Here is an 11,571-nt window from a genome sequence, read left to right as displayed (position 1 = left end):
TGCTTGGGATCGACTTGTTGGATATTATAATCTCTGACCAAAGTCGCCGTAATCTTAGCAAGCTCAATCTTTGCGACATTCTGTCCGGGATAAGAGCCATATCCGGCACCAAACTGACGCTGTTAGTGTTGATTGCAGGACTGCTGTGGTTGGCTGACTTACGGGAATCTAGAACTTCTCTTTCACCACTGCATCACCCTTTAACCACCGATCGGGGTTGAACTCATGAGCATCTTCGCCCCAGTACTCCTTCGAATGGTGAATAACCCAAGGGCTCACAGATACAATTGTACCCTCTGGGATAGTACGATCACCAAAGGTCAAGCCGCCCCTGGGGGCTATTCTTGGAAGTCCCATTGGTACTGGCCCAAACATGCGGAGCGCTTCTTTGACACAAGCTTGTACGTAGCTGCTGAACTTCAGTATTTTTACAACATGCCGTTCGAATAATGACTCACGGGAGTTCTTGAACATCTGCGTAAGAAACGATATTATCTTCACACAAACCCTTTTTGGTAGCATCCTGGACCTCAGTCTGAGCGCGAGCCCATGCATTGGGATGACGTATCATGTGATAGATAAATGACTGGATACCAGCCGCAACAGTATCAGAGCCAGCACCGACAGCAGCAAGAGCCTGAGTGTTGATTTCTCTGATCGTGAGCTTATCGGGGTGTTGGCTATGTTGGTAGAACCAATATGACACAGCATCGTAGCGAACATCGTGATTCTTTTCTCGATTCGCCAACACGGCAGCTGTAGTGTTAAAAAGGTGACCCATAGGCATAATACCCATCCATGTGACCAAGGAATTAGCGACAAGTAGAACATTAATCCATCTGAAGTATCCGGCAACTGCGACGTAAGCATTGAGAGCCAACGAGTTTCTGATGGCACCACCGATATCTATACCCTGTTCAAGAAAGCCGAACTGTTTGGAGAAGACAATTTCTCCGATAACATCAAAAGTGGTGTAAGAGATAAATTTATCAAGATATATTGGCTTCTTGTCATTGGCATACCGGTTCATCCACTCCAGAAACTGCTCAAATGTCCGATCAATATGTTCTTCAGATCGAACAACATTGGACACACTATATGCGCCAGCAATGTACCTCGACTTTTTAACCTTCTTTCTGGGGTCTGTAGTGCTCATGGGGGATTGGAAGCGGTAATCTGGCAAGGCGTGAATTTTGTACCAGTTGCCCTCCAACAGTGTCAGCTTGGTGACTCAAAAGATAGCACAAGGATTATCATCATCATACCTTGTGCAGGGGAGACAGCAGGATCTTGCTGATGGCGTCGGGATGGCTGACACTGACTTCATCGTAGGACACACGGACAAAATGGCCTGTTGGGTAATGGTAAGCAAACGTATGACCGATCGCTCCCATCATCACGTACCTAGCTTCTCGTGTAGACGAATCAACTCCAGGTTCTGATCACCTTTTAAAATGTGGTTCATATGCCATAACCGAGTAAACGATGCCGCAAAAGGTCCTGGGATATCACTGTTCCTCAGGTCTACACGGAGCGCGAGACATTGGCGAATGTGGACTCGTTCCAAGTCACGAAATTGTTTCAGACTGTGATAGAAATAGGGAAGTCACTTGAACTACGATATGGATGGGAATGAGGGATAAGGCTTGGACACTCGTTAGTATAGAGGACCTAGATCTGCAAACTGAGAACAAATAAGTAGATGAAAGGGCATTACGATACTAGAATGTTATTGTGTTATTTGTGATGTGCCTCTTGTGCCAAATTATTGACTACAGACCTCGATGTACAGAAAGCTTGAAACCAGTAAAGCTGTTACTAACTTGATGGTATGCGTTATATGTATGGCGGTATCGTTGACGCGTTGAACACGAGCCACTTACGCGTACGCGGAGCTCGAAGATTCCACCAGCTTCCATGGGATTCTACTGATGACAAAGCTTTACAATTCGAGTTGGCCTTTATACTACGGTGCTTAGCTACAAGATCTGCCTCCCTTTTAACGCTACAAGAAAAGTCTGCTCCAAAATGGAATTTAAGTAAGGATAGTAAGCGTTAATAAAACCAGTGAGTGGAACGTGGCGAGGCTCATCGGAAATGGTGCGGGGTCGGTGGGACTGACACCATCCCGTGGTCCCTATCCCACGGTCCCTGTTCTAGGCTATTCCCTTGGGGCCTTGTTCTGGGCCCTCTTGGGAGGTAGCAGAGCCGAAGTGCCGGCTCTTGAATGCGTTTCGGGAGCTCGATATCACGTGAAAATTCGCATTCACTAGCCACTTAGTTTACGCCTTCCCCGCTTTTAGCTACTCCAGCGAATCTTGCCTAGAACCTGCTTTCAAAACAGCACACAAGGGCACCCAATTTGGGCTAAGGTTCGGCACGAAGCGCAGTGCGGCCCGCATCGCATCAGACCAGGAGTTCCCACCGTGAAAGGGACTCCTACAGCTGCTGCGGTAGCTCGACCCGTGGTCCTTGGACGCGTGCTTCGGGACCCAAAGGCCAGCTCCCCTACCAGCGTCTTGTCTCAGTGTGGAGGGCTGAAGTACTCGTAGGTACCTTCAGCTGCTCAAGTATGGCCACCTTCGCAGTCTTTGTTTGCATTCAATTGGCCACTGGGAATGCGGGCCGGCTGTCCTGTGTCTGTAATCTGAGAGTTCCGCGGAGAAGTCGGGCGAGTTGGCCCCGCCCCGCCAGCAATTTGCTGATTTACCCCGCCTATTATCGCTCTGCTTCACTCGTCGGCGCCCTTTTGTTGACGGCCCTCGCACCGATGCGTCGATGATTTGCGCACTGTAGCTAACGCTATCTAATCGGCAATCCATTTCTTCCTTGCAATTCATGCAATGCTTTCCCCCGCGCGCTATTTGATTCGTTCGGATGCTCAACGGGACCATCCACACAGACGCCAATGACCAACTTGATCCTGCAACAGGACGCGCCTAGCATTTTGTCAGTTTCTCGCTCTTTGCGACGGTGGTCGACCAGTTTTGCGCCAGAAACACACCGGGGCTGCGAAAGTTGGAGCCCAACGGTGGAACGATTGGCTGGGGATGCGCGTGTGTAGCTGCATGCTCTATTGGAAGCAATGCGTGGGATATTAATACAATTGTGGACTGTAGCTGTGTTGTTGCCTAAGATACCGTCCGCCTAAGGCTAAATGCTCGACCTCCGCCCAGCCAGTTCCTCCGGGATCCTCACGCCGACCACTTTCCCGCAGGTGTATCGGCACCTCGTTCCCTTTGGAAGACGCAGGGTGTTTGATGCTCTTTGTTCAATTGTTAGCTGCCGAGTAACCACGAGATACCCCGCATCGAACAGAACTGACCGACTGCCCAGCCCGCATTCGTCCTCTCGAAAACCCAGCCGATCCTCTCGCAATGGCTGCACAGACAACTACCGAGACCAGAAACCATGATGAATACACTGTGGGATGGGTCTGCGCTCTGTCCAAGGAGCAGACCGCGGCGACGGCGATGCTCGATCAAAGACATACCGATCTCCCGAAACCGCCAAATGACCCCAACGCATACACCCTGGGGTCTATCGGCAAGCATAATATTGTCATAGCCTGCTTGCCCGAAGGCGAGATCGGCACCCATGCAGCGGCGACCATCGCGACTTGGATGATTTCCACTTTTCCACTCATTAAGATCGGCTTGATGGTTGGTATCGGCGGAGGCATCCCACCCAAGGTTCGACTTGGCGATGTCGTCGTCAGCACACCCGCGGGCCAGTATCCTGGTGTAGTTCAATGGGACTTCGGCAAGGCAGAGGAAGGCGGCAACTTCAAGCGGACCGGATCGCTGAACAACCCACCTACCTCCCTCCGCACGGCTTTGACGAAACTGAAGACGGAGAATGAGTTGAACGGTTCCAAGATACCCAAGTATCTGGACGAGCTGAAACAGAAATGGCCACGACTGGCGCCGAAGTATCTGAGAACCGAGTCGCTCGAGGATGTGTTATTCAAAGCCGATTACGGCCACGTCAGCGAGAACACCACGAATTGCGACGTTACCCCGGATAGTGACGACGGAGAAGAGGAAGAAGCGGAAGAAGAGAGCTGCAAATTCTGTGATAGGGCTAAGATTGTGAAGCGGAAGATTAGGGATATGCGCATACATTACGGTCTCATCGCATCTGGGCACCGGGTCATCAAGGATGCTTCCTTCCGAAACAGACTTAAAAAGGACCTTGATGGCCATGTCCTCTGTGTGGAAATGGAAGCGGCGGGATTGATGAACAACTTCCCGTGCATCGTCATCCGAGGCATCTGCGATTACGCGGACTCGCACAAGAATAAAGACTGGCAGGAGCATGCTGCGGCTGTGGCTGCAGCATTTGCGAAGGAACTTCTGGAGTATGTTCAGCCAGGTGACGTTAGCGGAGAGCGCCCAGTGAAGGAAATACTTAGCCAGGGTTAATCATTCTCTGGTCGAGCTGATAGAATATGGCTAATAATAAATACAGTTCTTGATGATACATCCGCAATTCGAGAAAACACCACACATACCCGGGCCAAGTTGGACAGAAAGGAAGATGTTGAGATTCTTGATTGGCTCACGCCCATCGACTACGGCCCACAGCAAAGCGACTACTTTAGCACACGGCAGCCAGCAACCGGGAATTGGCTCCTTCAGTCGAAAGAGTTCCTGGACTGGCTAGCTGCGAGCAAGCAGACGCTATTCTGCCCGGGCATGCCTGGCGCTGGAAAGACGATCCTAACGTCAATCGTAGTCGATTCCCTCAATTCAAAGTTTGACAACGACTCAGAGATCGGCATCGCGTACATCTACTGCAACTTCCGGCGGCAACACGAGCAGAAGATTGGTGACCTGCTGGCGAGTGTGCTGAAGCAGCTGACTCAATGCCGGTCTTCCCTGCCAGATAGCGTTAACAGTCTTTACGATTCGCACAAGACCAAACGAACGCGGCCATCCGTCGATGAAATCTTAGGACTCCTTCAGTCCGTGGCGGCGATGCATTCGAGAGTCTTCATTATCATTGACGCACTTGACGAATGCCTAGCATCCGATGGATGCCGGACGAGGTTCCTCTCGGAGCTTTTTAACCTGCAGACAAGGCATGGGATAAACATTTTTGCGACGTCGAGATTCATTCCGGAGATCATGGATCGCTTCGAAACCAGCCTATCAATAGAGATTCGTGCAAGCCCCGACGATGTGGCAAGATACCTCGAAGGTCATATAGAGCAGCTACCATCTTTCGTCCAGCATGACCGACAGCTGCAAGAAGAGATTACGACGGGCATCTCAGAAGCTGTCGATGGAATGTACGTTCTCATAATAGGAAAAGTAGAGCAGCCACTGACGATCCGCAGGTTTCTCTTGGCACAACTCTACCTTGGTTTACTTGGTGATAAGCTGACACTAAACGATATCCGAAGCACAATGGAGACCTTCCAGAAGCATAGTCAACGATCAGGCGAAGATCAGAAGGTTCAAGTCCTAGCTCGTGCGTACGGACAAGCTATGGAGAGAATTAACGGACAGATGCCAGGAAAGAAGGAACTTGCGATGAAGGTCCTGTCATGGATCGCGTGCGCAAAGAGACAGCTTACTACATCAGAACTTCAGCATGCCCTCGCAACAAAGACGGGAAAGTCTGAGCTTGACCATGGGGACCTGACACACATCGGAGACATGGTCTCTGTATGCGCTGGACTGGTAACGGTCGACGAAGAGAGCAGTATCATCCGGCTGGTTCACTATACAACGCAAGAATACCTCAAGCGGACACGGGAACGATGGTTTCGGGACCCAGAATCTGTAATCGCGACAACCTGCGTTACCTACCTCTCATTCATTGTCTTTGAGACCGGATTCTGTGAAACGGACCGTAAGTTTGAAGAGCGATTGCGGTCAAGTCCGTTCTACGATTATGCCGCGCACAACTGGGGTCATCATGCTCGCAAGGATGTAACATCAAGTCAAGTGGTCATCAACTTTCTCAAGAGTCAAGCTAAGGTCGAGGCATCGTATCAAGCGCTGATGGCAGCCAAGCAACTCTCATCTTATACAAATTACAGTCAACGCCTGCCAAGGAAAATGACGGGACTACATCTGGCATGTTTGTTTGGATTAAGCAAGGCCGCAGATACACTACTTAGACTCGAATACAGTCCATATCTGGAGGATACTTACAGACGTACGCCTCTGTGGTATGCTGCCCAGAACGGACACAAGGCCGTCGTCGAGCTGCTACTAGCAGCGGGAGCTGATGTTAATGCTGCTGCTGCTAGTGAGCATGGACGGACTGCGCTCGAGGCAGCAGCTGAGGGAGGCCATCTTAAGGTTATTGAGAAGCTGCTAGCAGCAGGAGCCGATGTTAATGCTGCTGCTGCTAGTAAGCATGGACGGACTGCGCTCCAGGCAGCAGCTGAGGGAGGCCATCTTAAGGTTATTGAGAAGCTGCTAGCAGCAGGAGCCGATGCTAATGCTGCTGCGCTCCAGGCAGCAGCTAAGGAAGGCTATCTTGAGGTTATTGAGAAGCTGCTAGTAGCGGGAGCTGATGTTAATGCTGCTGCTGCTAGTGAGTATGGACGGACTGCGCTCCAGGCAGCAGCTGAAGGAGGTCATCTTGAGGTTGTTGAGAAGCTGCTAGCAGCAGGAGCCGATGTTAATGCTGCTGCTGCTAGTGAGTATGAATGGACTGCGCTCCAGGTAGCAGCTTGGGGAGGTCATCTTGAGGTTGTTAAGAAGCTGCTAGCAGTGGGAGCTGATGTTAATGCTGCTGCTGCTAGTGAGAATGGACAGACTGCGCTTGAGGCAGCAGCTTGGGGAGGTCATCTTGAGGTTGTTGAGAAGCTGCTAGCAGCAGGAGCTGATGTTAATGCTGCTGCTGCTAGTGAGTATGAATGGAATGCGCTCCAGGCAGCAGCTGAAGGAGGTTATCTTGAGGTTGTTGAGAAGCTGCTAGCAGCGGGAGCTGATGTTAATGCTGCTGCTGCTAGTGTGTATGGACGGACTGCGCTCCAGGCAGCATCTGGGGGAGGTCATCTTGAGGTTATTAAGAAGCTGCTAGCAGCGGGAGCTGATGTTAATGCTGCTGCTGCTAGTGAGGATGGACGGACTGCGCTCCAGGCAGCAGCTGAAGGAGGTCATCTTGAGGTTATTGAGAAGCTGCTAGCAGCGGGAGCCGATGCTAATGCTGCTGCTGCAAGGATGGACGGACTGCGCTCCAGGCAGCAGCTGAAGGAGGTCATCTTGAGGTTATTGAGAAGCTGCTAGCAGCGGGAGCTGATGCTAATGCTGCTGCTGCTAGTGAGTATGGACGGACTGCGCTCCAGGCAGCAGCTGAAGGAGGTCATCTTGAGGTTACTGAGAAGCTGCTAGCAGCGGGACCCGATGAAGACCGAATCCGCTATCTCAACATACTATCCACCTCCTCGTACTCGGAAATTCGTGGCAACATTGAGGTGCGCAATTGGACAACTAATGGGTGTCGGCGTCCTCAAAACCGCGACCGCTCATCTCACGATCTTGCCGAGGCGTTTCGAACGATCGTTGTCCTTTTGGAACGCGTCATGTGTCCCAGGTATGCTGTTACGACCTGAAGGAGCAACACTCACAAGCATCTCATCACCTCGACACGGAGCATCGTCAGTGTCAAGCAGCGCAAGAATGGCCGGCTGTTATGCAGGTGCTGGCGTTGGAGGACCTGGAGTGCTCCATAATGAAGGAATTGGCGTTGTGACGTGCGTAGCATCACCCATAACAGCGCTTCGCCCAGTTGCGTCGGCTGTAGCAAGGCCTTGACCTTACTCTTCAGACCCGTCTTGAAATACGTGCCTTTGAGGGTATTCGTAGGGGGTTCTCTGGAATGCTATCACGACATACAAGTGCACCGTTAACAAGCATGCCGACTCTGATGAGGGGCCTGATCCTGTGTTAGATGCGCGAGATCGGACAACGTGACGCAATTTCTGGCGTTAGGGGGTTTACGGTGATAGACAGCGAAGATTTCGGTAATCCACTCACCACGCTGGTCATGACACCCGACTCAGTTGCGCCAGCTGTAGTTAAGTCCATATAATCAAGACTATCGATGCCATTAAGCACCCTGCGGGACTATCTGGGTCGTCTGTTAGAACTCCGGCGTTTTGAGGAGAGCGAACGGATTTTAGGGCTTACCTATATAAACCTACTCGTAGGATGAGACTCTGCAGCAAGATTGTTGATCTATGGAAACGTTGCATAGGATCGCGAGTCATCAAAATCTTGATAGCCATATCCGGCATCCCCCACATCGGAGTCGACGTCAAAGGGGATCCATGTTGGCTCGTTGGAAGCTCCGACTCCAGAAGTCGACAGACGGTTGTCGTTGTGTTCACGCGGGGATAGCTTTCCGCAGGTGAAGGAGAAAGAGGATGAGCTTGCTGCTTCTTCTGCTGGCTGGCATCAAGGGTGGTGGTTGGTTTTATGGTCGGGCTGCGCGTGCTTCTATTGAGGTTAAAGATGTGAGCTTTGTTCGGATAGCGTTGTCAGGCTGGCAGGCACCGTCCAGCTTTACTGCTTTAGCTGGCTTGCAGGTCATGGCCTTCCTGCCATCTCCAGGTGCTGCCTGGCTTCCCCCTACCATCCCCCCATCCGAGACAAAGGGGATGCTCGAACGGTGGCCGCTGCATCCACGTCTCCGTTATCTCTGCTAATCAGCCAACTGCAGAGCCAGAACAACGCAGTTGCATGGAGTAAAGAGCCTTACCGCCGACCCACCTAATCTCTTGCCAGGGAGTCGACTCTTTCATTGGCAAGGCAAAGTCCTCGGCGTCTCCAGAGCCAGCCTCGAGACACACCTATTGGCTGCTCGTGGTCTCTGCGCACGAATCGAATCCTCGTGTTAGATGAGCGGAGTTTGGATTTCAACAGCCGGCGGTTTCTGCTCGCCTACCTGACTCTGACGATGTCGTCTGTCTCGGCCAACTAGATGCCGATCATCCCTGACCCGCGAGTTTTCCGGCCACCTAGAATCCTGATACCTGTAGCATATGGTCATCGCACGAATACCCGAAGGTAAGGAGGTGGCCAAGGCCGAGACCAAACGTAGAACGAGCTCCGTCTCGCCTCGCTTCGTCCCTTTCTACCTCCTCCCGTGCGACATCACCCAGCCTCCATCCTGCAGATCCCGAAAAGCCATTGTGTCATCCATCCATGCGTTAGTATACGCATCATTCTCCTTCCCTTTTGTGCAGCTTAGCCCTTGCCTCATCTTCGGCGAATCATAGGAACGAAGGGCCTCAGCAACAGGGGCCGACAGCCACGGAAGAGGCGCCTCTGAAATGATGCCAGTTCACTGCCACTGTATTGGTGAATCATGCCTACTCATGCAATGTGTTCTCGCCAGTCGTGATAGGTCGGACTCGGCCACTGCTCCATTGCGAAGGGAAGGGAGGGAGAAAAGGGGCCATGCTTCAGCCTGCCGGAGCCAGCCATTTCTGCTCCATCAAATGAAGGCCAAGAGCGCATCGCCCTCATCCTGCCTTGGGTATAGACACAGTCGGTCTTTAAGGCATTTTCGCGACTTGTCAGCTCCCCGTGGGAGGCCTCACGAGGGCCAACAGCCCAGTTTGGTGCCTGGTGCCTAGTGCCTCAGAATGTAGCGCGACGACAAGAGACTACCATCCCATCAGATCATCGGTCTCAGGGGGTTAGCTTCGACGGCGGCCTTCAGGCGCCAGTCAGTATGCAACGAAAGGTCATGAGTGAGGAGGGCAGGTGCATACGGGTCTAAAATCCTCTAGGCGAATAAGGAAGAGGTCTTTGGAAGCATTCATACGAGGCAACCAGTCGTCCTGAATCGGTGGGAAAGGGAGAATGCGGCCGACACCGTCACAAAGTTGACCTGTAGCGATGATGGCGGCCCCATGCGAGCAAGTGGATGACGTGGCCAGCTTATGGAAATGAAACTCAGGCTGGGGAGGAAGTGAGGGAGCGACGGAAGGGGTAGAAGTCAAGAATACAAGTTCACGCGGGCGGATGGACGTAGGGCAGCAGCGAGAACGGTTATAGGAACGAGCCACGTGACGTGGCGGGCTCGTTGTCACCTTGTTTATCAAAGGTGCACAGCCAGGCAGCAGTCCATCTTGGAATGGGCTTTTCCCTTTGGTTGGGGAGATTTGTTTGATGGCTCGTGCTGGGTGAGACGATTCCTCCTCTTGTTTCTGAGTGCTACCCATTTTCGGCATCTTGACCTTCATATTGCATTGCCTTCTCTTTTCTGCTTATCCTCACTCATAAATCCCTCGCAGCCTTGTACTCCACAGTAGATTCAAGATCTTGATGACACTTGAGGAGGGAGACCTGGATAGGACTGTGAGCTTGCATGGCTTCTTCTCAAGTCCGAGCCCTAATTGACAGCCTCTTTAGGCTGCGGAGCATCCTTCCTACCCCCGAGGTTGCCGAGATACCTGGATAGTTACCTTCCATCACCTTCTTCATTAGGAAGTTGATATGCATGAAGGAATCACGAGTTAACCTCTTATACAGCCCTGAATTATCTCAAGTCCACGAAAGGTTTGCCCCTTAGGCAGTATTGGAGATACAGAATCTGCCCCGCCACTGAATTTCGAATCAATTCTTTCTAGTACCACTGCTAATAAAGGCAACACGTAGTGTATGAGGTACGGGCGTTGGTGGAAGGGGACGGGATTTACTAGGGTTACCTCATACCAACAATCATGTGAGCATATCCGTGTATCTTGCTTCATCCATCGTGCATAGAGAACTATTGCATCTTAGAGTTGAGACAGGCTAGCTACTGAAAATTAGTTAAAATTAGCTAGAGGCTGCGAACATCCTTAAAAGAATCTTGCCTCACAAATGGTGCTTGGAGTAAAACTTAATGTACATAACAATTATGGCCATCAAGTCGAGTTACCGTGAAAAAAAATAAAAAAAATAATAATAATAAAATAAAATAAAATAGTAAAAAAAACAAAAAAACCAGGGAAAGAGTCTAAGCAGTGACGGCGTCGAATACAGAGACCACTCAGGATATGGGTTCACACAGGTCAGATTCCTTGGTGTAGGAAAGTCAGACCGGGGCCCGCAGGGGACCCCGACAGGGGTATGTGATCCCAAAAATGGGCCTGACCAGGCACCTCAGCTCAACCTCAGCACCGACTCAGCTTAGAGCGGCAGGAGCTCAGTTCTATAAACGGAAATGGATTTTGGCGTGCTTGAGTTTCGTCTCCGAGTTAATTGGTAATGCGAAATATCTCTTCTCTCACTGCGGGCATTGTTTTTTAAATTTGGACCTACATATAATCCAGTCCATCCGACAATGACTCTCTTTTTCGCTTTCTAAATAGACAAGTCAAGTTTATCGTTCTTTACCCAATATGTCGTCTGGTTTATACGTGGCTGCATATGTCGTCGCCTACATCACTTTCGCGATCGGCATTCTTTCGTTGATAGCTTGATTTTACTCCCGTGCGCTAGTCATCAAGTCATGGGGTTGGGATGATTGGGCATCGGTGGTAGTGTTTCTGATCAACATTGTCCATCAAGTCGTTTTGCAGCTGTTTATGAATTTGGGCTGCGGCAAGTATGT

The 11,571-nt window shown here is 51.1% G+C and overlaps 3 protein-coding genes across 3 annotated transcripts; 1 reads left to right on the top strand and 2 right to left on the bottom strand.

The window, feature by feature from the left end:
• Positions 1-168: 168 nt before the first annotated feature.
• On the bottom strand, positions 169-1,919 carry FGSG_11424 (uncharacterized protein; the record flags this gene model as incomplete). The annotated part of the gene is made up of 6 exons (XM_011327499.1): positions 169-409; positions 459-1,222; positions 1,266-1,351; positions 1,405-1,586; positions 1,781-1,812; positions 1,884-1,919. 6 exons carry the CDS (start codon positions 1,917-1,919, stop codon positions 169-171), a joined length of 1,341 nt encoding a protein of 446 aa, XP_011325801.1.
• A 1,458-nt stretch (positions 1,920-3,377) lies between these two features.
• On the top strand, positions 3,378-7,250 carry FGSG_11425 (uncharacterized protein; the record flags this gene model as incomplete). Its single annotated transcript, XM_011327498.1, has 3 exons — positions 3,378-4,360; positions 4,448-5,293; positions 5,408-7,250. 3 exons carry the CDS (start codon positions 3,378-3,380, stop codon positions 7,248-7,250), a joined length of 3,672 nt encoding a protein of 1,223 aa, XP_011325800.1.
• A 2,091-nt stretch (positions 7,251-9,341) lies between these two features.
• FGSG_11426 (uncharacterized protein) lies at positions 9,342-10,204 on the bottom strand (the record flags this gene model as incomplete). The annotated part of the gene is made up of 2 exons (XM_011327497.1): positions 9,342-9,593; positions 9,743-10,204. 2 exons carry the CDS (start codon positions 10,202-10,204, stop codon positions 9,342-9,344), a joined length of 714 nt encoding a protein of 237 aa, XP_011325799.1.
• Positions 10,205-11,571: the final 1,367 nt, after the last annotated feature.

This window comes from Fusarium graminearum, chromosome 3 (genome assembly GCF_000240135.3).
Source record: "Fusarium graminearum PH-1 chromosome 3, whole genome shotgun sequence".
Lineage (NCBI taxonomy): Eukaryota > Fungi > Ascomycota > Sordariomycetes > Hypocreales > Nectriaceae > Fusarium > Fusarium graminearum.
The sequence above is the reverse complement of the archived record's forward strand: the minus strand, read 5'-3'. Positions and strand labels throughout refer to the sequence as shown.